The 27211-nt window shown below is 39.3% G+C and overlaps 1 protein-coding gene across 2 annotated transcripts in view; it reads right to left on the bottom strand.

Annotated features, from left to right (window-relative positions):
• Nucleotides 1-27211, bottom strand: part of NSMCE2 (NSE2 (MMS21) homolog, SMC5-SMC6 complex SUMO ligase) — a 134072-nt gene that overhangs the window by 106617 nt on the left and 244 nt on the right. Inside the window, exons 2-3 of one of the 2 annotated variants that reach the window (XM_065054385.1) lie at nucleotides 25844-25902; nucleotides 23762-23909 (exon numbers count right to left, since the gene is read on the bottom strand). In XM_065054385.1, the coding sequence (XP_064910457.1) occupies nucleotides 23762-23909; nucleotides 25844-25902 (207 nt within the window). The remainder of the gene's footprint in view (nucleotides 1-23761; nucleotides 23910-25843; nucleotides 25903-27211) is intronic. The other variant, XM_065054386.1, reaches the window with a different exon arrangement.

The following is a 27211-nucleotide window of genomic DNA, read 5'->3' as shown; positions in this document are numbered from 1 at the left end:
TTGACCTGATCTTACTAGGGAACAAGAAATTAGAGAAGACTTCCTCACCACCATCCTACAACTCTCCCAAATCCCACCAACCCATCAGTATAACAATGCTAAAATATCAAGAAGGATCAAAATTTAATACTTATATCATGCTTTTGAAAGGTTCAAAAGGCTTTGTCCATTATCCACTCTTTAAGCCCCACTGCTACTTTTATTTCAGTGTGCGGAAGGCCGCAGAGATTCGTGGTGAAGGGAATCAAGGCACTGTCTCCCTTCCAGCAGACGGTGACCACGTTATCTGCCGAACAGCCTCCAGCCAGACTCCAGCTACAAAGCCAGCTGACTCCCCAAAGTACTCAAATCTTTCACTCTGCAGGCCGACAGCCTAGCTCAACACCAAAATCAAACGCTTCGCAAGTGCTGGATCAGTGCCCTTCTGTTATCTAATCAAAATTTATCCTGATCATGTTTTTCATTCATATCTAAGGAATGCATTCCAGACGCTCTGCATATGCTTTTAGCTACTGCCACAAAATACCATCGAAGCTGCATACTGTAGTTATGTCTCCTTGTTATCTAAGCTAAATATATTGAGTTTAGTAAGCATTTCTCCACAAGTCCTTACCCTCACCACCCAGAGATTATACATTTTGCAATATTACATCTTTTACTCACAGAAAGCCCAGTTCAAGGCCATAATTTTCACGTTCAAAGGCCCATGTGCATCATGTTAAAATAAGCTGGCTGAACACACACACACTTCATGATTATGAATTCCAGCTCGCATGACTTTATGATCTCTTTTTATAATGGAAACAGGAATATTATTCTGAAAAGTCTCCCTAAATATTAAAGAAGAAAATTACATAAAGAGACTAGCAAGAGTTCAATTTCTCATTTCTAATAAGAGACCAAACTGATCATGCTCAGGTGCCTTACTGCTGATTCAAACTGTAATCAATCAGGGCTGAGTTACATATCATGAATCTCAGTGTTAAAACAGAAGTTGCAATAATACGATAGATTTAAGTCAGCACTGGTTTAATACTTCCCATATTAACACGCATCTAAAATGCCACTCATTTATCCGAAGCGTGCATTTCCTTCTAACGTCTGAGTTCATACTTACTTTAGTTCCCTGTAAGCATCCTTGAGTTAGCAAAATTTCTAAAGATTTTTCACAACTACCTCTTTTTCTGCGCAAAAGTTACAACATCAGTATTTGCTTATGTAGGGTATTACAGCTGTCCTGAGGCCAATAGACAGCAATTCTAATAAGCATTAACTTCTGCTGCAGACTGTCTCAAACACAAAATAGTCTGGAATACCATGAAATTACAGGAAGGCTCTAAGACTACCAATGTAACAGTACTTTAAGCACAGAAAACATGGATTAACATAGATATATATATACTCTAATATCTTTATAGCGTTGTCTAACAAAAGTGAAATTTCCTATTTAAAGAAAACAGGATATTGTCAGTTTCACCTCTTGCACTACATATTAGGTTGCTTTGAATTTCAGGACTACACAGTGGTTTTTCTACTAGACTCTCCCATCATTCAAGGCAGAAGAGGAATGGCACACCACGGCCCACAAATTTGACAGTAGATTTTAGACTTTTAAAACACACATAACACAAACATCTGTCACTTGAGCCAATAGCAACAGCAGTAGTAGTCAGTTGTCTACATATGCACCAGCAGCAGATAAAATACACACTTTGCCAGCAGGTTTCAAGTTACTGCTGACAGCAGAGGAACACAAGCTCCCAGACTGCTGGATTTAATTCTGTCTTCTGCAGGAGAATGTACATTCTCAATTCAGGATACAGCTAAGCACTTTTGCTGGTTTTAGCAAGTACTTCATTTTCAAAACCAAAAGTGCTAAGACACCACAATGTTCCCCAATTTTGGTCTACTCAAAACTGTTGGTAATTCAAGTTGGACAACACATCTGGAAAAAAAAACAATCAACCAACCCACATTCTGTAAAAAAAGATTCACAAAACACTTGGAGAAGACAGTAGCAAGATGTCCCTCTGCTGTGTAGTAGTGAGATGATAAAGACCTATGTAAGAGACCATTGTCCTATTTCCCTCCTCTGCCTATATACACTTGAACCCTGCCATGGTGCTCCAGCCTACGCAACCAACAGGAACTTAAACAGGAGCCAGGTTGCTTCTGCAGCCCTGAAGGTGCATCTTCACTCTTCTTGCAGATACGTGGACAACTCTCATCAAAGGAGATTTCTTTCAAAACCTCATCTCCCCAACCTATAACGTATTTTATCTATTAGGCTGCCAAAAGAGCAGAATGCTAGTACAGAATATTCTAAACTAAAAGAAATCAGAAGCAATAAAAAGGAACAGCAAAAGACAGGAGAAAACCAATTTGATCTCCTGAATGCAGGTGTCCTTACATTAAAACCACAGAAATGGTTGAAAGTGGAATGCCCAAAAATCTCCAGGGAGCCCTTTGGTTAGGGAACTAACCACTGCAATTCATAAGAGAAGAAAAATTATTGCTGATCAGAGGGCCAACAACCATACAGGGGATGGCAACTGGCGGAGTAAAGGGGAACTCAGGGCAGCAATTGCAAAATTTCCCTCCACGTAACAGTCAGAAGCTACTTACTGCTAAAGCTACTCCTAAAGAAACCTCCAGCTTCTCAGGAAATTACTTAACTGGGCTGTAGAGTATTTTGAGCTGGATTTCCCTCACTGTCCCTTAATGAAGCCGTTCTGCTTGCAGAGAAAGCTTTCATATACATGGAGTTAGAGACCAAGTGTGCATGAGCGATTTTACCCTCACCTAGATAGCAACATAGTTGAAGTGATAGTGAAAAGATAGGTACGTCTTGCAAAATGAAATGGCATCAAGAGAAACCTCCTCTAGGTGGCCCTGCTTGAGCAGGGGGGTTGGATAAGATGACTTCCAGAGGTCCCTTCCATCCTCAACCATTCTGTGATTCTATCAAATTCCACAATATTCAACAGCCTTGTCTCGAAGCCATTCTTCTGGAAGACAGTTGAAAGTGAGTTCAAGTTCAAATCAAGTTCAAGCAAAGAAGGAAGTAAAATCTGAGTTTCCTATATTCTATAAAAGAAAGAAATCTGAGTAGAAGGAATAAAAGTGAGAGGAGTGTTGGCACAGGACTGCTAGAACTTGTAAAAGAAAGACCAGCACAGACGAACACCATCAGTTGACTGAGCCCACAGCTGTACCAGAACTATCACTTGTGAATGATTTCTGAAGTTTCATCTTATTTTCTATTCGGCTTCTGTTAAGAAATTGCAAATCAAACTACAATACTTGGATTCAGGTCAAGCATTTTGCCGTACATGAGTAAAGTCTTTTGAGGCTTTGTTTCAGAAAGGGCAGTGCTTTTCAGTCTGGATTTAAACATTTGCTTCATTCAGCAAGTAACTGAAAAAATCTTCAATTATCCATTTCTCCCTGCTTATTTAAGTAATATGAGCCAAGAGAGTCTGCTCCTGACAAAAAAAGACAAAACCCCTCATATTGCATTACAAGCCATTTCCCCGTAGGCTATGACAGTCTGAAATGGGAAGAGACAAGATTCAGTGACCCAAGAGGCTCCTGCCAATCCCATGGAAATGAAACTCAAGTACATTATATTGTAGAGAGAGACAGAAATTCAACAGAAACAGACCATGCAGGGTCTGAATGCCCAGTTTGAAACATCTCAGTTGCTGAATGCCCAGTTTGAAACATCTCAAGGGGCCACCACTTCCAGCAAGTGGGTGTTGCACACATTCTGGAAACAGTCATCTCAGAGTGGGCACAAAGAAGCTGAGGCACCCAGTATTAGTAACCACTTTTGAAAATAACTTACCATATTATTCTATAATAAAGTAATCATGAAACTTTTGCTCAACATGAAACTCCCTTAAACTCCACAGCCAGCAGAACTAGGCCAACAGGGCTTTTGAAAGCAACTTCCTTACAGTGGTTTTTTTTTCTTCAAAACTACCAGGGGAAGGCTAAAAAGTCATGATGATCTCAGTTCAGACTTGAGAGCGGTAACAAAGATCTATCTTACCAGATATTTCTGCCACAGTATCCAAACAGACTGCAAGGTAAAGGGCAATACCTCTGAACACCTGTTGACTCTGTGATATTACCTCATGAAATAAGGTTCTCACACAGTTTGATTTAGCAAAACACTCCAACATGTGCTGACCTGCTTTGTTGTATAAAATCCAAATAAAATATTATTCACCACAAACAGAGATGGTTTAATTTAAGCTGAGGCACACAAATAAGACATCCACTACTCTCTCATACAGGTGAACCGAGTTTTCTGTCAAACAGAAAGCGAAAAAAGCCTTTCTATCATATCTACATATTTTTTGCTACTGTAACATGTGTGTTTGGTGCCACACATACAGCACCAAGAAATGAAGACAGGTAGTATGTACACACTTTACCAAATAAAAATGGATGCTTACTTGACTAAATATTAAGGCCCATAGGATTCCCAGGCTCCTTCCTTCTCTTCAGACAAAAGAGATGAGCACCTGACCAACACCTTTTTCCTCCTTACTAAATTCCAAGGTTACAGTGAGGTTAATCTTTATTTTACCAATTAACGCCTACACAATTTTGCCGAAAGACCAATTTAAAGTTAACGAACACAGTGTAACTAGTAAGCAGGAGCACTGAAAAAAAAGGATAAAGCATTTATAAGACGCAACAGTTTTCGAGAAGAAACTCAAGGCTCTCCTGTTGTAACTATGTGTCAAGTTTCCTGGCATTACGGAGAAAGCCATCTAGAGCTACTGTGTTCTGTTCAACAAATGAGTAAATCAGCATTCCCTAACACTACCTACATTCACAGGCCCAAGAAGAACAGAAACACCAGTTCATTGACAGACAAGCAGCAAGAAAACACCAAGGCTGAGTGAGGTTCATGTACCTTTTCTTTGGCAACAAAGGGAGTTTCACAGGTCATCTCCCCAGGCCCTCATCCCTGCTGTTCTATGTTCCTCCTCTGCTGCCCCCCAGCTAGGATAGCTTTTCACAGGCTTATACTATAAATTGGATTAATGAAACAATCCAAGCTAAAAATAGCATTCCGTCCTCCCAGACCGAACCAAACAAACCCATGGTATTCCAGTAATTAAATCTGAAGCGCAGATACACAAACAGTTGTACCAGTGCAACTGAGGGGGTGGCAAAGTGGAGCAGGGTGGAGCTGGGGGGGGAAACTTCCTAAGCCTACTTGCTTGCCAAGAAAAAGGTAGAGCAACAACACCTGTATTATCTAAGCAAGTAAAAGGCATGAGCTATCTTCACACACAAACTCGACCAATCCCTCATAAAATAAAATTTAAAAAAGCACTTTATTTTCATAACTATATGTAGATATATCCCTCTCTTCTTGCTGGATTTCATCACATTAAGGCTGAAAACAACATTCACTAATAATTTTAATGGGGAAGGATTTTCCTATGACTAACACGCTTGTTGGCTGTGGAGGCGTGGGCATGTCTGCACCACACTGCATGGCTGTTGACCTTGCCTTCCCCAGAGCCAGACACGGGACGGCTGCGAATACTGAAAACCAAGCAACCTACTGCTGTCCTGCTACTCACCTTCTCCTCTCAGAGCTTGATATGGTAACATTAGAATTTGGCCAAAGATTTTACTGAAATATTTTCCCTCACAAGAAACAGTGCAATATTTGTTAAGGTGTTGTAATTGCTACTCTTTGATCCCTCAGAACACTTTCTAAAACTGCTATTTCAAATGAAGTCTTTTATTTCAAGACTTTTAATGGGCATTTACAATTTCCACAAAAGGGTCACAGGCTGTTTGACCTGTGACTTCCACTGGAAAGGAATACTATAAGCAATTTTATATAATTTTTTTATTATACCAACAAGTTCATTTCCAACTTGTTACAATTTAAGAAGCACAATTTCTTCTGTATTACACAAGACCTCTACTTGAACATTATGAATTCTACAGAGATAATCCACCCCTTTTTTGTTCACAAATCAACAGTGTTAATGTTTTCTGTTGTCAATAACCAATTCTAGTCTTATTTCAAATTGCATTGTCAGGTGGAAAATAAATATTTTAGTGTGAAGTGCAAGTCTGACTCTAATAAAAGGCATGATTCTTATTAGCCAGCAGTAAACAATAACATTAGGTTTTTCACAAGAAAAAAACCAACACTTTTGCTTGTGTTAATGAACCTATTATATTTCTCATCTCAGAGAAGCTCATTCAAAGTGAATCTTCATTAAACTAAATGCAGTAGTTACTTAGAATTTCCTCTGTTTGGGGGAAACAGGAAATGGGTTGAAAAGACATTTCAGTAAAAAAAAAATCAGTAAAGATAGGAAAATAAACCCTTTTCACCCAAGACCTTCAAAATTCTCAGAAACATTACTTCTCCATCCAGAATTGGGGGCAGCCTAGCTCAGAGCCCAAGCTAACAAGCCTTCACCGGAGCTTATTTAATCAGATATAACGTTTTAGTAAATGCAACTATCTTGGTCCTGGGCTCAAGCTACTTGAGTCTGGTGCAGATATATCTAATTCAAAACCTCATTACCGAGACCAGACACGCTGCATGGGGCACCACAAGAGATCGGAGTCGCATGGTGCATCCTCAATGGCCTGGCCAGAAAATAGGGCCATGACGCAAGAAAAGCGACCCAGAGTGCAGTCGCAGTCCAGAGGCATCCTCGCTCTTGGTCCCTCGCTCCAGACTCCCTTCACCCTTCTACAGGTGTTGGTGCTCGTGCTTGTGCGTGAACTGCTCAGCAAACTTGTCCCACTAAAACAGAGGGAGCTGTTCTTCCTACAGCCCCATGAGCAGACTGTGGTGCCCATGAGCTCCAGAACAAGTTAGAGCAGTGGATCACATATCAAACAGAAAGGTAAGACCAAGACAATCCTTCACTTCAAGACACTCCAGCACCAAGTTATTTCGGCTCAGTTCAGTGGTCATAGTTAATTCCCACACAAGAAGAACACAGAATCCAAACTAAGCTTCCATAACTGACAGCTTCATGCAGACACAAATGAATGCACTTCCAGCACTGACATTTTAACATTACTGACCTAAAAGGAAACAGCCAGGGAAGGAAAAATGCCAAAATACGTCTGTTTTTTAAATGTCAAATATTTTTATTAGACATTTCCAGACATAACTCTTTTTTTGTATTTTTTTCTCTGAACCCACACAGTCTCCCATTCTAAGCTTTTATATTTCTGCTTCTACAACCCTTGGCACCACTGTCTTCAGAACCTAGAGAAGCTGGAAGCCCCAGACAGAGCAAGGCTGGACTTGAGCTGACTGGCCAGGGCACTGGCCATGCCACGGCTGCAGCAGCAACCAGCTCCGGGTGGAAAAACAACCCAGTTGATAGGCAACTTTTTTTAGCCAAATTGGGCTGGCAGGGAACTCCACGTTCTATACCACTGTGGGCAGAGCAGTGATGTGTCTTACAACAGAGCTGACACTGGTTCACGTACATAAAGGAATAAACAAAAGATACATCAGATACAGAATATACAGCTAACACTGGAAAGTTTGGGGTTTTTAAATCTGAAACTGATCTGTTAGATTATCAGAAATGGGAAGGTTAGTAGCAATAGATATGGGTATCATCTCCACAGTTAATCGTTTGTTCAAAAGGTAGATACTGCTGTATGATTTAGATATTTTTGAGTTTCTGTTGAAGAGAGCTAATGGACAGAACACGACCAAGGTTAAACCAAAGGAGTCTAGAAAACCAATGTCTCACACAAGTAAAGGTGAAGTGATGTTCCTCACACAAAACATCCAGTTCATCACGAATCACATATTGATACAGTATTTGAAGTTCTAACCATGCAGCAGTACTAAAGCTAAGCCTTTCAGAGCCCATAATTCTTCAATATGACCAAAACAAAAACCCAAACCCAAGACAAAAAAACAACCCACAACCTAATCCTCTTACACAGACAAGGCAAGGACTAGACACAAACTGCAAGCGTAATGAAAACCAGCAATTCATTCTGCCCCTAGCAGGCCTCGTTTGCATAAAGCCTCTTCTGTGAATTGGCAGATCTCCCCTTTTTGGCATTAATCGCTGGTATGTGGCATTCTTTCTGTTGCTTGCATACTGGTAAGAGCTAAATCTTTCCATTTCCCACAAACTTCATATGAAAAATTACTCCTACTATGAGGAACTGCTGCTTTGCTATCATGTGCAAAATGCACAGCCCTGTGCTAAAAACAGCAATGCAATTCTGTATTGCCTGGGTCTCTCATGAATGCACAAGTATTTATGATTTTGAGAGGAAACAGGGGTTTGTTTGATGGCTTACAGTACACCACAGATGATAGTCTCTCAGCATATTTTTTTGATAACCCTGTTATCTTTGTCCATAGTAGGAAAGAAGTAGCTTTGTGGGGGCCTCATTGCCTTTAGAGGGGAACCTTTGATAAAATAAGAATATAAATTGAAACCAAGTGCAAGAATGTTCTGTGACTAGATAGGAAGAAATAGAAGGCTCCCTCTGTTCAGGACTTAAACAGAACTGGTAAACTATCACATAGCTATCAAACATTGTGCTATTAAAATAAATTAAATCCAGAACCATAGGCCTATGCTCGAGATTTCTGTAGCTGAAACATGCTAGTTGAGACAATTTTCTTCTTCCCTTTATACTAATATGATTTTGAATTTTGTTCCATTTAAAATCTTCTTTTCTATAAAAGTGACTAGGCCAAATCTCTGCACTAAAGTAACTTTGTCCAGTGGAAAAGAAGACTTGACTACCTTGGGATTACCTTGAGACATCAGGACAGACTACAAAGCTCCAACAAAGCATGGATAAAAGATTAATCTAAAAATACTGAAGAAATACAGAATTTGAATGAGTGATGGCATACCTAATTCACTCAAAAACCAGCTGTGAATTAGACCCACACCCACAAATAATAAACTTAAAAAAAAAAAAGTCTTGTGAAAATGTCACATTAATGTATCCATACAGTAAAAAGTCTACTCACCCACTGCTTACTAAGATGATTAGTAAGGAAATCACAAGTTAAACTTTATTCATCTGCTTAAGAAAAATAGGAAAGAGTTTGCAAGGTTGATTTAACTCAGAATATATTATTGGCACTTGACATTTACATGCAATGTGTAATTCCATTCCCACTTACAGTCTGGGGAAAGCCTGTTAAAATACTTCCTTAATGTGTGAACACTTCTTTGAATTGTGTTCTTGTCATCTGCCACCTTCTCCTTAAGCCAGCTGGCTCCTTTTGTTAAGTCTTTTTTAATAAGAAAGTTCATTATATGTAATTTACGGAGCAGTTTGAGTTTGTCACCTTATACTGAATGCTAGAGTACATGCATATTTCAGAGCACTCTTCAGCATTGGTTGATAATGTCAAAAAAGTAAGGTCACGTACATATATCCTGCACTACTCAAGTGTGAGACTAATCAGAAAGACCACACCTCACTTCTCATTTTCAGCCACGTGAACCAGACATCCTTTGATTTATACGCCAGACTACTCTTCCCATTTGCAGAAGATAACACCTTTGTGGAAGTGAGAGAACTTGCTTACATGGGAAACATCATTAGGAAAGCATTTAAATATCTTTTGTCATCTAGAGCATGATCAGTGTACTATCCTGCTTAATCCTTTCGCTGTGGCATTCTCATTTCTTACCTCTCCTCCTTCACCACACATCTCTACCACTTGCTCCTCTCTGCTTCTCTTTTTCCTCAACCAGTTCCCCCATTCCTGCTCTTTTATTTCCCTGAGCACTTGCTAGTCTGCTTTTTGATTCTTGCTCTACTAGCACGTAATAATCTTCCCGGTGATCAGAATCTTTGAGGGTCACCTCGGACTTTCTCCCATTCTTTTATATAATGGCAGCTCAAAGAGACTCATGGCTGTTGATTTTCTTTTATTGACATAAAGGTACATTAACACACAAAAGACCTCAAACTGAAACAAATAACAAAAAAAGCCACAAGTTCACCGGTCATTAATAGTAACTGCGATGTACCGCACAGATTGGGAACTAACCTAATGCAGACACTGCCTGAAAGGGTGGCCAGGGCAGCGATGCAAGTGATGGCAGATTACCTGGCTATTGCTGTTTGCCCTACACAGAAGGTTGTGCGATATAATGCTCTTGATGAATGCCAGACCCTTGGTCAATCTCTAAAAAGGGGTACAAGGATTGTTCTAATGTATTTTTTTTTTAAAGGGGATGACTGTATGCTGACAAGTTTTCAGATGTATCCCTATCTTTATATGGCACATATTCAGGCAAAGGCTCTTTCTAGACCAACAAGCCTGAGACTAAATCCTAATTGCATTTTCCTTCGAGAAGCTCTTTCAGTATTTCAAACAAAGAGCAACACAAACTACTCAATGCCCAAAAAGTGTGACTTACATCAAGACTGACTAAAGCAGTTCAATTTGCAAAGTTTAAGCAAGAGACCCTAAAGGTGACTTTCTCAGGGTCTACCACTACCATTCGGAAGATTTCTGAACATATCTGGCTCTGATTATGGGACAGAAACATAAGATCCAGTGCCTGAAAACTGAAACAAAGCTAATGAAGAAAGAAAATATAAGGTTGAACTGTTTATTCAGAGATGGGATGGATAATCTGTCACTTCAGCTGACTTTTTGCTGGACTGTGGGTTTCACTGGCAAATTTTGTTTCCATAAGCAGTTTTAGTAGCAAATTTTTTGAAACAGTGTAGTATTTTCTCTCTTCACATAGTATTATTTATTAACCCACTCATAAACATCTGGCTACCCTCCTGTAGACATGGCTGAAGGATCCACTCATAAATTTCATCTAAGTGCAAATCACTATTTTAGTGTCCTGTGCCTATTTTAGTAGTTCAAACCATTTCATATCACCTAGAATGGTTCTAGGAGATGTGATACTTCCTTTTTGTTAACTCAAAAGAGGTAAAGATGACATCTCTGCTAGGCTGTTGTCTTCTGCTGCCTTTTATTTCCCCTGCAGATACTTTTCCTGGCTACCCGCCTCCTACCTTTCCAATCACCTGTCACCATCACAGACAACTCGAATTATTCCTAGCCTCTTGTAATGTAATTTCCACAAGCATAGAAGACATACGCAACAACAGAACTTAATATTTACACAGGAGTTTGAGATATTCAGATGTTCATACATCCTCTCAAAACACTCCTGACATCTCTTTTTATAGAAGGGAAATTGACGCCTGGTGAACTTTAAGGCCTTGCCCAAGGCCACAGAGTGGCAATGCCAGATGGAAAGCACTGTGGTTCCTTTGCCTCGAAGCCTCAGCAAAATCCGACTTGGAGCATCTTACTTGTTTTGTCTCTTTCATATAAGGCTACTGTGAGATCCTTGATCTTTTTGAGAGAAAATGGAAAAGAAAATGAGAAGGGAATCAAAAAAATATATGAAAATTATAATAAAAAATATTCTAAATCTACAGTTCAGACAACTAACCTCTGTCTGTCCTGCAACGGATGAAATTTTTCATAGGAAAACACAAGTCTTGCATGTGATTCTGACTGATAAAGCAAGCATTGCCATTTAAATTCTTGGAATTTAACCAGTACACATTATAATCTTCATTCTTCACTAGAGTGTCAGCATGCTATATTATATTGGTGTAAATGGAAACATGTCATAAAACCTGATTTGAGTCAGAGTGCATTTTCAAGTTTTCTTTTTTATTTTTTTTTTCATCTGAAAGTATTAAAACCCTCTCATAATTAATTCTACATACACTTTCAAAACGTTATCTGAGTATCAAAAAAAGGAAGAAAAAACAACCGCCGTAAGTTCTTGAATTCTTGAAGAAAGGATAAAATAAAAATAACAAAAGAGATGAGTGTCCTGTGCCTGTAGATGGGGGATCAGGGCGGAGGTTCCAGACTGATCATGTCTACAGAATGGCTGCTTTCATCTTCTGAACAAACATTGAGAATATGTCAGCACAATGCTTACCCAGATAAATCCATAATGGAAAGACTCAAGAAAAGAAATACAACTGCTTTACATTCGTAATCTTTCTGAACGCTGCCAACCCCAGATTTTTTTCTACTTTTCTGGGTTCCTCCTCCCTCCCTAGTTATTTAGGCACTCAATTAGATCACTGAAAGCTAAACACTGATCTATTCAAATTGATAAAAATTAAAGCCTTCAGAGGGGGTTCTTCAAAGCCCACACTACTTTCTATATATACTGTATGCTTCTACATTTAAACAGGAGTTAGCAGTATTTTCTTACTGCCACATTTCTGTGGCAGAAATATGATGATAAGAAAATGACAGATTAATATACTACAGAGAATATCTTCATACAGTAAATTATTCACATAAAATATTCCTCTGTGGCTTTTGTTCAAAGAGGTTGATTTATCTTTGAGCTCACACAAGACCTCTGCAGTACTTCATAGTATTTTGAAGCTGGAACAGACCATTAGGATCATTTATTCTGATCTCATGCATAGTAGAGGCCAAAGAACCTCACCCAGCAGTTTTAAGCCTGTAACTTACAGCTCTAAGCTCACCCATTCTCTCAAGGTTAACATCACTAGTGTGCAGAGGGTCTGCAAAAAGGTCTATACAGCATTTAAATCTCTCTTACGATCTATTTTGAAGACTGCTGAGAATTTATGAGGTTTAGGACACAGAGAAATTTATAGTGACAATGGGTACATGAGGTAACCCACCAGGTGACTGCAAACCTCCCTAACTCATAACGACCTTTGGAGGAGAAAATTACCCACTTCCACAGAAAAATACATAAGAAAAAAGTATAAGTATACACACATACGTATGTATGTATGTGTTTGAAATCAGACACTATGTGAATAACACCTACCGAAATTTAAGAAATAAAAATTCTGCAGTTTTCATCAGCACTCACAAGAGTTCTGACAAAAAAGAGACTGTCCAGAGTATGACGTTCCGTTCAGGTGCAAACGGCCAGTACATTTCCATGAGAACGCATAAAGACAGCGGAAGCTAGCTTTAAACCAAGCCTGGATTTCACTCTGAATGATACTCTCTAGTTCAACCACAACATGCCAGTTTCATGCAAGAATAATTGTGCAAAATGCAATGATCTGTATTATGCAGGCAGTCAAACTATGCTGGTCCTGAACAGCCTTAAAAATCTACGATCTCATAATATAGATTCTCTTTCTCCACTATTAATCTTAGTTCTCCATTTATATTTTAGCATTACTAAATGCAAGAGTACAGTGATACGGCACCAGCACCTCTGAATCCATCCTAGGAGTGAGTTACTGCAGTTGCACAGCTGAGCACGCCAGGTGACAGAGCAAGGGCACCAGCAGCAGGACAGCCTGTGCTGCCACCTCATGGGTTTCTCTTTCCTTCAAGAACTGCAGAAGTTGAGGAATGAAAATGGTGGGTGCACTCAGCTTGCTGACCAACCAAACTGACAAAGGGCCAGCAGAACAAAAGCATGCTGCTTCATACAGCTACTTTCCCCTCGCTGCACTGTGTTCTTTCCACAGTCAAAATGCCAGCTAGGAAATAGTAACAACCCCACATACTCGTTTCTTCCCACTTCGTAAGATTACAGACTATGGTCAGGGTGGTTTTAGGATAAAAGAACACAAATCTTTCATTACGAGTTTACTTTTTCTAGATTTTGAAACGAGGCACATTTACAAATTCTCATTTTTTCAGACAGTTTCACTGAAGAAGAGCCTTCAGAACAAATTGCTGTGTATTCCAGAAACGGGCTCATCAGTGCTGGCTATGAATGCTGTAAGTAATTTTTACACTGTAATTACTGAAGCACAAAGGTAGAACAAAAATAGTAATCCAACCCTCTCTTCTCAAAATTTTAGTATTGATTGAAGAGCATAATGCACCAAATGTAACTTTTTTGTCTTCAGAAAAGCAGTTCACAAGAACCCAAACAGTCCTTTTTGCTTCAAAAAATAGAATTACTTGAAGAAATACTTGAGGAGTGACACCATTTACCTACCCACTTCAAGAAAAGATACATATCTTCCTCACTGTTAGCTGAAAGGTTAAATACCTATAAAACAATTTGAGAAGCAAAACGTAATAAAGGAGAAGCATAAGTTAAGATAAAAAATAACACCTTTCCAAAAGGATGGGATTTGAAGGAAAGAAAAAATAGGATTTTTGAGAAAAAGAATCTGAAACATTTTATCTGACACACCCCAAAATACAAGTTTACTTTAAACAACAGGAAACTAACTTTCCCAAGAAGAAGGATGCAATTTTGGTGCCTGCACTGAGGTTGCGCACACCACCAATTAGTACCACAGAGCAGCAGCAAAGCAGAGCAGTTGACAGATTCTGGCAGATAAATGGCAGGGGTCAGAAGCTTCCCCTGTGAACAACTCGGTATCGTGAGGGATTTCTTGCAGTTTCACAGGAAGCATCTGGTAGAGGCTAACACAGAAGGGTTACTGCACTTAATGGATCACCAGTCTCTTTTCATTTTCTACAGTACCTTCTGTCATAGCCAGAAAACACTTTTATATAGCAAGCGTCAGTGAAAAGCCATTTATCTCCAGAATGGACATTCTACACTTATATTCTCTACCAATTAAAAAAAAAATCCTGATCCTGCAGTGATTACTTGGAATATACTCTAACCTAAGACAAAGTAAATTCTGAGAGACAGAGGCACACTCTTGGGGATTTTCAAATCCAAGTAAGATTGTTCCCTCATGTCCATAAAGAAGTAATGGATTGCTCAATTCTAATGCTATTCCTACACAGCACATAAAACTGTCTGCTTCCCAAGAACACCTTCACAGATACATGGCCACACTCGCAGGAGAAAAACAAGGTCTGAGTCCTCATGCAGGGTGCAGACAACACAGGCCACAAGCTTTGTCCATTATGTGGCCACCGTGAGCTAGGATGTGAACTAAAACCATGGTTCAGATGTGAAGGAAGGTAGGATGTGCAAGGAAACATCTTGACACAGTTTATCTTCCCTGGACAAGAACAGGATAGCGAGTCAAAGTTTAAGCCCTGCTTATTTCCTCAGTCAGTGGACTTTCATGCTGCCTCATACTCAAGCAAGTTGCACCATGTCATTCTAGTCTGTACGCTCCAGGCTATTCTCAGGACAAGTACCTTATGTTTTGACTATTTTTATGAAGCACAATGATCTCTAACACCATGGAAACTAACAGGGTATGAGAATTTCAGAAGTACAGGTGTCAGCAAGTTCATTTCTGAATCCCAAAATAATCACATTACAGTCGTTTCATATACAAGAACTTTACCAATCTTAAGATTCATGCTATTGTACTGCAGGAATCCTGCATTTTAATTTTCAATTAAAAATAAACTAGGGGAAAAAAAAGGAGCAAAGGAAACAAATTAACCAAACCATTTCATATTCAAACACAGCTACAGAGTCCATCCTTATGCTGGAGTTTGCACCATTTGAAGTAGGAGAAGTTTTAGATCAATGACAGAGAAACTTCCATGGAAAGGTTCCGTGCTCTCAGTGATGAATGAGATTATGTTCTTCACGTCTGACTGTTTGTTATAGGTTGCAGCAATGTGTTTAGAAAGCCACCGCATGTAATCATAGTGGATATTCCACAGAAACTCATGAATCAACTGTGTATTAAAAGGCTGCCAGTAATTTCATAAATCCAGGCTGACCACCATGCTTATATTCTATACACTCCCTCCTATGTCAACAAGGGTCAGCAATGTTTAGAGTGATTCCTGTTTAGCGCCATTTTAAGAGAGCAGTGAGAGAAATCCAAGTGCTGTGGGTAACCTCACAGAGCTAAATCCACACTGAAAAAAGATCCTACATTACCAACTGCTGTTTGGCTAGTATTTACCAGACATCATGACATAAGTGGATCCCAAGCAATCTGGAGAACAGAAAGCAGTCAGTAAAGACGTTGAGCATGTGAGTTACAGCACAGCACACACGAAGGGGAACAGCCAAAGCTGAGCTAAGCTCTGCTGGCAGAGAGAGCAGGTTGTGCAATAGGAAATGGGTAGACAAGCAGGAAAAGCCAGAGCTGTAAAGGGCTACCTTAACCTGGGGCACATGCCAAAGAGTCCTACCACTAACACTCTGCAAGACCCAGGGGCCTGCTCTGTACATACTGGTGAGCATAAAAATCCTTCTAATTGTGGAGGAAGAGAGGAGGAATTCTCACACAGGCTGTGATATTGCTACAGGAAGATCACTGCTATGTCATACAGATAGCAAGCAGCCATGGGTAGCAGCTGACCATGACGTTTTAGAGCAAGTTTTTGAAGAAAAAGAAAAGCAATTCATTTTATTTTCCCCAAATAAGATAAGAGTTCAGGTGCAGTAACTGTTTCCCACCCAGCTATTTTACATTCCAGGGCCTCTACAATTTACAGTGGGAGTGTGACTAGAAGAAAGTTCCATGAAGCATCTGTTCAGCTCATTAGACAAAACCCTATCTCTTAATGCTTTAACATGTTTTTCAGAAGTTTTATGCTAAGAAATTTTAGTCATCTTGGCTGCAGTTAGCATACTGTCCAGCCCTTTCATTTATTTCCCATGTGTACTTGACATTCCTCCCAGTCCCACACAACTTTGGCTCCAGCCCAGAGACAAAAGCAACAGCCCCTCAAAAGAGCAAACTGCTGGGCTGGAAGCCTGGAGATGACCATGAGTCAGTTGTCTTCATTCCGATATCTAGAGGTCTCCGTACTTCACAGTCTCATATTCTTGACAAAATTCTGCTGTTTTCCCACAAGGAGCAAGATAAAACTGCCATCTTCAGCAAGGTGACAGAATTCACATCCAATAACTTTGAGCAGAGCTGGGAATGGATGCCTGTCTTGGATATGGCAGGCCTATACCAGACCAACATACTCCCATCATTATCAGCACATCAGTCAACACATGTGGCAGGTTAGACTAGTTCTAAAATCAGAGAATAAGACTTTTTCTTGAAGTATTTCACACAGATGTGAAAGCAATGCCTTCTAACTTTAGAACTACTTTAAGCAGTTTAAGTAAAGACAGTTCAATTAGCAGATCAATTAGCAGTGCAAACAGCCATGTCTCAGTGTGCAGAGGTGTCAATACAGGGCTTACAGTTCAATACCAGGAGTATTACAATTGAGAGACATTGCCAAACAAGTACTGACTTAGTGAATTATTCTTTCAATCACACTAAATCACACAGCTTAAACAACACACTGAGGATAAATTTAGGAAGATGCAAATTATAGCAGAACTTAGATGATGTTACTTGCATTATAACTGATTTCAAACAGTGTCACCTTCAAATTCAGGTATCTATTAGGACTCCAGTCCAGCAACAGATATAAGCACGTGCTTAAGCTTTAAAATCTACAGACCACTCTGAATGCTGGTGGACCACACAAGAATTTCAGTGTAACCTTTCCTTCAGTATTGGTCCAAGCTGGGCCACAGAATATCCAAGAGTATTTTGAGCATGGGGAAGATGCACTGAAACAAACTGTGCACAGCCTGGTTTTCTGCTTACACTTCATATATATATAGCAACATTTTAAAATGCTTTCTATACTGCAATGGTATTTTTGAAGGAAGACAAAAGTATGACATTTAGACAATGTCAGTATCTAAAGATAATCAGCAGAAAGACCGAGGACAACGTAAACCTTATCTTTCTTTTTAACTCATTAAATAAAATGAGCTTTTAAATTGGCTGTTTCCCCTCGACATTCAGTTTGGAGAAACTACTTCTCACCTCTAGATACAGATCCTTAATCCCTTACAGGATCTTTTTAATTTTTGCTTTTTGCCAACATATGCCCACAGCACAACAGTATGAAGATGCTCAGTCCTAAAAATCTGCAGATTCTCAGTGGACAGGGAGGTCTTAATTGACAGAGTAACTTCATGGACATCAACAGTTATTTAAAAAATAAAAGGTTATCAGGATGCATTAACATTATTCATTTAAATTATTCTTTAAAATTATTCTTCACCTAAATGAACAGCAGTTAACAGAAACTCTGAATAGCACTATTGCCTTATTTTGCTAGAGATCATGTATGTTTAGAAATGAGCAATGCTGGACCTGAATATTTGACACTAGCAATTTATTTTAATAAATACATATAGGACTAGAACAAAATGGACTTAAATATATTAGTGGACTAAACAATAGAATCACTGATGAAATTAAGACTTGGATAAGTGCATTTTTGGCAATGAACCTGACAGTAGTCTAAATGTCTCATCCCTATGGCACACTGTGAATGGTGGGTTCCTCAGAGGAATCACTGAGAATCACTGTGGTTAGAGCTGACTTAAGATTTATCTCCAGAGCACAGCAGCAGTGAACAAGATGCTAGAAGGCAGAAAAGAAAGGGAGGTAGTACAAAGCTGGGAACAGATTGAGTGTTTATGTCATTAGAGGCCTCACAGACATTTCAGACTGTTTTAATTCTACTGTGAAATATTTTCCTTTCGGCTTCTTCGTGTGAGGTCTATTATTATTTACAATTCCATAGTAAAAAAATCCATACTTCCATTTTATCTCTCACTAGGATTCCCAAAACATCTTACAGCATGAAATAAAGCTTAAATGAACAGGAATAATTTTAAATTTACTATTGTGGAGTGCAAACAGATTTCAAGAGAAGTACATGCATAAGTAGAGATGAATGTGAATCTGTCTAGAAATATTGGGTACTAAATCTTTCCATTATTCATATGAAATGGAAAAGCATTGTTTTCATTATTATTATTATTATTTTGCAGAAAGTAGTAAAATGAGCTCATTCAAGGTCATGGAGAATTAGATTAATTGGTATATTCTGTCCTACATTTAAAAATGTGGGACCATGTGATGAGAGGCTCTAAATCTTTAGATCTTCAAAGTCATCTGAATTGCAATTTATATCCCTGAAACTAATTCCCTCACTTTTCCAGACTTCTCTGACCACTATTGCAGAGCTACACTGTTTTAATTATTTAATTGAACCCTTATTCCCCCATCAATTTTTCTAACAGTTGTTTAAACTCCTGGGAAGAGCTCTGTCCAGCGAGATTACTTTATCTTTCCGGAACAGAAAGTCAAAAACTGGAGGAGAAAATGCCAAGTTAATGGGAAGTTCTGAACCCAATTAATGTATAGGAGAAAAGAAAGAAAAAAAAAAAAAAACAACAAAGAATGCCAAACCTGAGAACTGTATCTAAACTAAAAAGCTCTGTAGTTATTGCCAGAAAGTAACGGCCTCGTGTAAGTTAACTATGAAGCTCAAAAGTGTTTGTTTTTAAGAATATAATGAACAGATGTACATAAGGCTCTTAAAATAGAATAAATTTAACTAGAGCAGCACAGGTGTGAACAGTAAGCACAGTAATCAATGGCACTATCAGTATGTGCACTGGTTTGCAGCCATGCCACCTGTACCCAGAGACAGATACATCCCATTTAAGCAGGACTAAAGTGAATCAGTAGGTAGATGGCAGCTTCCTAAAAGGAATTGTGGTGCAGAGAGAAAGGATAGTCTCAGTTCAACACAATACTTTCTCCATATGAAATTACTGTTGAAACGAAAAGCCAGTGTTTGATTTAGTTCTGAAACTTTCAAATATTATGTCAAAATAAAGGTATGAAAGATTTATTGTGATATTTATTAATGACAATTTAATCAGATGTCCCTGATGTCCAACTCAAAAACCTCTATCTGTCTTCTCTAATAAGGTTTTCTCAGTTGTTTCAGTCAGTTAGAGGAATTTTTCTTTCTCTTTTGGATTATGATACAGTTACAATGTCTCTATATGGCAACCATTATTCACCCAAGAGTTTCATTTCAGTTGTGGTAAAGCAAGTAATCCCTATAACCATTCTTTACCTCCCAGAGAGTTGAGAGGCTTAGCCTGTGTTTGCAAAGGCTCTGAGATGCCTGAAAAAAAGGTTACCATAGGTTACAGGGTTATTAAAAATCATGGAATATTCTGAGTCAATTCCTGCCCTCAAGTCTGGCACCTCTTCCTATCAGCATCCCTTTAGTTTCATGACCAAACAAGTACTTTCATTCCCTCTTTATTCCATGTAACACTATCACCAACTGTTTACAAAGCTCAAATTCAAAATAATTCTGAGAGGATTTTACAGCTTCCACATAACCAGTGCAAGAGTGCTTTGTTCTCTGAATGGTTTAACTGGAGAGGACTTTAGGCTACTCAGGGATCATGACCAGAGCAACAGACTGGTAAAGAGGCCAGTTTCTTTTCAGGGCTATTTACAACTTAAATGGAAGCAAGTACTGCTCACTTCCTATCTTCTTCTGCCCCCTAGTGAGCTTTGATTTTCATTCCACCCGAACAATCGTGGCAGCTTTACAATGTAAATGCCTTTAGAAGTGCTGAAACGCCAAACTCTTATTCTTTTGACACCCTTTAGAACGGTTCTTATCATTCTCTGCTACACAAATAAGAAATCAAAGAGCCTTTTCTAGCCCTGCGGTGCTAATATGGAGGAAGTGATTTTTACTGAACAGGGAAACAACCTCAAAATTGGGATACCATAGAATCCCATTAAAAATGTCAAAGAAAAATTTGTTCATTTCTATTTCTCTGCTTTAATAGAAGTCTGATGTTAGAAAGATCACACATTGGTTCTTTCACATATCACTGTTTAATTGTTAAAAAAACACAAAACAAAAACAAACAAACAAACAAACAAAAAACCTATGGTGTCTGCTTCCTAGAAAGCACCTCAAATACAGCACCAGATCAAACCCACCGGCATATGTCAGTAAGTAGTGAAAAGTGATTCAGTTAGATCTTTTGATCTAACTTAGCATCAGTTACGTTTACAGCAAGTCTCTCCGTAATACTGCATTGAACAGTAGCCAGTCCAGCAAACCCTACTGTATACTATTTAATAAATATGTTTACCAGTAAATGTTTGCAAGACTTGGATTGTGGAGAATAGCAACTAAGAAAAGAAACCAACATCACTTACTGCACTGCATTCAGCTCTGGGGCCCACAACATAAGAAAGACATGGACCTGTTGGAGCAGGTCCAGAGGAGGCCACAAAAATGGTCAGAGGGCTGGAACAGCTCTGCTGTGAGGACAGGCTGAGAGAATTGGGGTTGTTCAGCCTGGAGAAGAGAAGGCTCCAGGGAGACCTTACTGCAGCCTTTCAGTACCTAAAGAGGACCTAGAAGAAAGCTGTAGAGGGACTTTTTACAAAGGCACGTAGTGATAGGACAGGGGGTAATGGCTTTAAACTGAAAGAGGAGAGATTTAGGTTAGATATAAAGGAAGATTTTTCACCATGACGGTGGTGAGGCACTGGAACAGGTTGTCCAGAGAAGTTGTGGATACCCCATCCCTGGAAGTGTTCAAGGCCAGGCTGGACGGGGCTTGAGCAACCTGGTCTCACTGAAGGTATCCCTGCCCATGGCAGGGGGTTGGAACTAGATGATCTTTAAGTTCCCTTCCAAACCAAACCATCTGATTCTGTGATTGTAACTTTGGCTGTCTTTTCAGTTATTTATCTTCAGATGTAACTTCTCATGTAGTTGCTATGAAAATGTTGGTACTATTCCCAAAAAACAAAGCTGTCCAATACAGAAGTCCAAAGCAACAAAATACCTTAACAGAAATAGTGCTTGTAAAATAAAATAACAGTTACAATAGAATTCTTTGCTACTACAAAGCCTGGCAAGTAAACCTGTCAGAAGCTGGACAAACACAGATTTTGCCAAGGAAATTAAAATAAATATCAAATGGTATGCAGAAGCATATTACCTAAAGCTGGCTCAAAATTAAATTAATATTTTGCCTCTGAACGTGAAGGCAAAGTAGGATAGATGAGTAACAGTTGCAGATATAGAAATCACCACATACAAGTTGGAGGTAAGAGCTGAACAGTCAAGCATGACAGATCAGATGATGCTAATTCTAAAACACCAAAAGCATTTGTTTACCAAAGTATGTCATGCCACAGAAACCCTGTGCTTTTCCTAATGGCATTGTATATGGAACATAAGGACTTGAAGTCCAAGGGGAATAGTCAGGGGAGTGAAAACTGCACCTTATAAAAGTGAGGAGCTTCGTTCATTTGTTCCATGTACACATGTACATACATCTGCAAGGAAAAGTGTAAGAGTGAAGAAAACAACGATTGTAAGGAAAAAGCTAACACCATGACACCAGGCCAAAGAAGTAGGAACTACAAATACAAGTCTGGAATACCTTTTCTGTAGAGCAATAGGATGGACTATCTAAAAAGGTCATGTTTGGTAACTCTGTAACTATGATTCTACAGGAAACTTGCTCCTGCTAAAATGAAAAGCGAGTATTGGTCTAGGAGCTGTTTTCCAGTCACATGACATAACTGTAACAATGACCATAGGTATTTCATCAAGAGTAATCTCCTCCTCTCAGGACAGAATGCTAAATATAGTCCTTTTGGTTACTGAATGAAACGGACAAAATAATTTCAAGATCGTAGTTAAAGATTCATGTGTCAGAGGCAGGTAAGTGAGGAAGACAACGACACTTCCTGGGAGTATAATGCGCAGACTTCCAGTTGCAGACCTGCACAGTGGAGCTTAAATTGCCTTTCACCCCTCCAAATGCGAATGTAACAGGAGCTTCCACTGAAAGGTGAAATTAATCAAAGCTTTTAACTTTTGCACAAATAACTAATTTCTGTGAATCATCCTGCAGTCTTGGTACTGAAAGAATTCAGTATTTTCAGTGTATTTCCATGTATTGCTTTCGGCAAAGTAGGAGAGATGGTGACTATGAAAGCAGAGAGGAATCAGAACTGGTTATACCAGTTTTACCTCAAAGGGAATCCCCAGCTGACTGTTCAGAAAAGCTTTCTGTTTCCTCTAGTCTTCTAGAAATGGCATGTCAATTGTCTCTGACAGCAGTATGGATAAAAATGCCAAAGTAGAGAGAACTATCACACTAGACAAAGAGAAAAGTATTCATCCTGATTGTACATAAACCTTGGCTTAGTTGACTGGAAGATTTATAATGAACAGCATGTTTGTTTCAGAGGATTCTCATTCTCCACTCTCTACTCACAATTAAAACTATTATGGTTTTGTACCTTTAAAGTTTTTATTTTTGCCTAGTGAAAACATTATCGCAGATCGAAGAAGACAGAGAAATGGGATGCCTGATGTTTGTCCTTGAAAAGTAGCTTTGCAGTGCACCTGTTATTGTGAAATAGCAATGACGACACTGATAGAAATTATTACAGATTTAAGGTATGCCAGTTAGCAAATGACCAAATTGTAGCACCCTAAAAGGGCCTGATTTTCAGGACAGAGACAGCATTTAAAAACATTACATCCCCCAACAGGTGTCTCAAGCTTTGTACTCAAAATCATTAGCATTATTTTAATATATCTTGCCCTAAAAAAATAAAACACACACAAAGAAGCATATTAGAATGAAAAGTCATTTTATTCACCCACTTAAGAGGCCTTCATCTTGTTCAGCAACGCTAAAGTTTTTACAAAGCTGTGGGGTAACAACCACTGGAATGCAATTAGTCTTGAGTGTTACAAAAGTTGGGACAATGTTTGGCTGATATTTACATTTTCACTGAATTTATCATTTAAGACAACGAAGTGATTGGAATGAAAACACCCTGGTCTAGCCAGAAGAGCTACAGATTCTATAATGAATACAGAGATTGCCAGTAACTAAGTCAAAATATGTAGGCCAGGACACGATACAAGAGAGAATATACTTACTGAAACTTTCCACAAGGTCAAGGGCAACGTGAGTAGCAATATCCATTCCAGTATTTATATAAGACTGGCAGTTTTTCAGAGACGAAAGAGCAGAATCCACACAGTTGAATGAGATTCTTGCACCGCCTGGCATCTTGAAATCGTTACTCTAGAAATAACAGACATAACATTTTGAATGCAGTTTACACTCAAAGAATTTGGGAGAGAAAACAGAAGTACAGCCAGCTAACCATAAAGCAGTGTCAAAAGAACTGGTGAAACATCAGAGCAGGGATGAAATCGTAGCTCCCAAGATGTCAGTAATTTCAGTGGAACTGCAATTCACCAGAGGTTTTCAATTCACCTCCTAGTCAATTTTAAACAAAACTACACCGCAAAAAGCAACTTGCAGTTTTTGTCTGCTCATTCATATTGCTAAAGCACAATGAGGTTCAAACTTAATCATTATGTTTGCTCAGAAACTGCTCCTCTATTTCAGATCCAAAGAAGCCCGCATGCCCAAAAACTAGTCTGTGTTTTCTAGGCATACTACCAATTAGGCTAGAAAGAAACATGACTTCTCACATCCAGTTCAGCCTCACCACTACAAGTCTGTTTCAACAACTGACCCTTGGAAAAAACAATCTAACAAAGAGCCAGTCTTCTAAGAATGTACTTAACAGTAAAACATCTAGCAGCATTTTTAAATAAAAGCCCACCTTAAAAATGCTGCCTGCTTCTCCCAAAGATACTACAAACTTTTAGTATCAACGTTTGATCAGCACAGGATAGTGCTGCACAGGAATCATATTTATTTTCTTTACCTCTGTCTTCCTTTCCAATACAAACCCACAAGCTACAGGCTTGCAGGGATTAGCTTGTTCTCCTCACGTGGGTTTGCTTATGCTGTGCCTATCCACACCCACCACATCAGGTGGCTTCTTCTCAAAAATTCCAACTTTTGCTCTTCCCTCTTCATGCTTTGCCGTAACTTGCTCAGACAACATGCAGCTATTATAATAATCATGAACCTGGTGGGCAGCTTTATATTCCAAGTTTCAGGAGATAAGAAAAATTCTGCTCAGCTTTAGATACACAGCCGTTCACAACAACAAGTCTTGGATAGACAGAAATACTTCATTAGTCCATGTAAAGAACTGATATGTTCAAAGACCACATGGAGATCATATTGGGGAGGGGAGAGAACAGAATCCACAACCCAAATTGAGGTATATCATAAGTTTTATCTGAATCATACACAAAATAACAAGGGGATGAGTTGTTGTATCAACAATAGCCTTTGTCAGGCTATAATCCAACAGAAATCTACAAAATATCTAAGTAGAAAGGACACAGCTTTGCCCAAACTTTGCATACCTAAGGCTATATCTCCCTCTACTATTTTCCCTGGGATACCAGAACTACATCACACAGTCACCCTAACCTGAAAAACATTGCTGCACTCCTCGTGAATATCACGCAAACTATGAGACACGAATACCTGCTGTCATGCTTTTTTCTTTGGTATCTTTTTTATTTTTTCTGTTTAAAAATGTGCTTGGCCACTCAAGACTATCATTTATTATGCTGTTTTTACATCATGGTCTTCCAACAGCATTTTAACAACAGTGATGTTTCAAGTTCACTACAACTTGAACTTTGGAATGACAGATATTGCTTTCCTCTCTATCCCCTTCTAAAGGTGCATCTTGCCACAGAGGAGGCAGCAGCCTTTAACAACAGCTCCTTATGTCAGCTCATGCTCTCCCCAACAAAAACCAGTGATTGCTGTCTTTAAAGGCCTTTAGAGGCTGCCAGACTAATAGAAGACAAGAAAAAGGTTCCTTACACAACTTCTTGAAAGTAAAGGAAAATCATGCTTTTAAACAATCAATGCTTTCAGCTGTTATTTAACTTTTCTTTCTTAAAAACACCTGTTTGCCATCTTAGTAAGACTGTGTAGAACCTCTGTGATCCAAATATACACTACTAAATAGTCACATAAAATCATGTTAGCAGCTTTATCTTCCTAGGCCCATTCAGTGTATCAAAGTTAACAGTGAGAACCTAATTCCCTTCTTGAACTTGGTAAATCTCACTCACTGAGAAAGCCTGCTGTTCTTTTGGAAATATCACAGATACGCACTGTGAAAGGCGGGAATCTGCAAAAAACAACAGTGAAAAGTTAAAAAGGCTTTTTCATTCTCTTGACATTTGTGGAAGCACTGAGCAAACTACACAGGAACAGAAGTTACTATTTACAACATTATATCATACCATTTCATTGGTAGTTTCATCTCAAATAGTCTTTCGGAATGTAAACTAAGTACTCTTGGACAAATTTTCCGTATTTTTTTAAATAAAAGATTATTTTTCTTAGAAACTGTTTATGATCACTCTTGAGTTTTCTAAATGAAATCTTCAGCTTGTAGCTGTCCATTCTGCATTCAGAGGAAAAGCCACATTCCCCACTGGAAATGGTTTCACAGCAGTGTTTTTAAGGTACTTTTTTTGGCTAGGAAGGTCATAAATGGGTGCATGAAAGAAGCACCTAAAATTTGCAACTCCTCCACTCCAACCCCTGGAATTCTAGAAAACACAACCAGCAAAATAATAGTTGAAAAGAAGACCAAGTGAGACTACCGAAGCAGGTTTGTTTTTTTTCCAACAGTAAGTGATCAAATGGTCCAGACAGGATTACCAAACAGCAAACTCAAATTATAGCTTCTGCCATTTATTTTAAAGATTTGAGCAAACGATCTAATTTCTCTATGCTTTAATATCCCAAACGATGAAGCAGAGATTAAAAAAAGCTACTTCTGTAACACAAAATCTATAGGTGACAAGTGCTTACACACTCCCAGGATTAGTGTTTACCTCCTGAAGCCACTGGTGACCAACAGGGAGACATTCTCCCCTGCCACAAGGCCCGGGGGCAGAGCCCACCAAGCACACTGAATGTCAGGGCCTGGAAGGGACCTCAAAGGATCATCCAGTCCAATCCCCCCACCAGAGCAGGAACACTTAGATGAGGCTACACAGGAAGGCATCCAGGTGGGTTTTGAATGTCTCCAGAGAAGGAGACTCCACAACCTCCCTGGGCAGCCTGTTCCAGTGTCTGTCACCCTCACTGAGAAGAAGTTTCTTCTCATATTTAAGTAGAACCTCCTGTGTTCCAGTTTGAACCCGCTGCCCCTTGTCCTATCATTGGTTGTCACCAAGAAGAGCCTGGCTCCATCCTCGTGACACTCACCCTTTACATATTTATAAACATTAATAAGGTCACCCCTCAGCCTCCTCCAAGCTAAAGAGAGCCAGCTCCCTCAGCCTTTCGAGCAGGAAGCTCCTTGTCACCCATGCACGGAGCGCACCGGCCCCGCAGCCCCTCCCCGCTCCCTCGGCCAGGACAGCGCTGCCCTCACCCCGCCACAGAGCAGCGAGGGCAGCCGCCCCGCCAGCGGCTGTTGCTCA

This window comes from Columba livia, chromosome 2, assembly GCF_036013475.1.
Source record: "Columba livia isolate bColLiv1 breed racing homer chromosome 2, bColLiv1.pat.W.v2, whole genome shotgun sequence".
Classification (NCBI taxonomy): domain Eukaryota; kingdom Metazoa; phylum Chordata; class Aves; order Columbiformes; family Columbidae; genus Columba; species Columba livia.
Note: the sequence above shows the minus strand (reverse complement) of the source record. Positions and strands in the feature narration are given on the sequence as shown.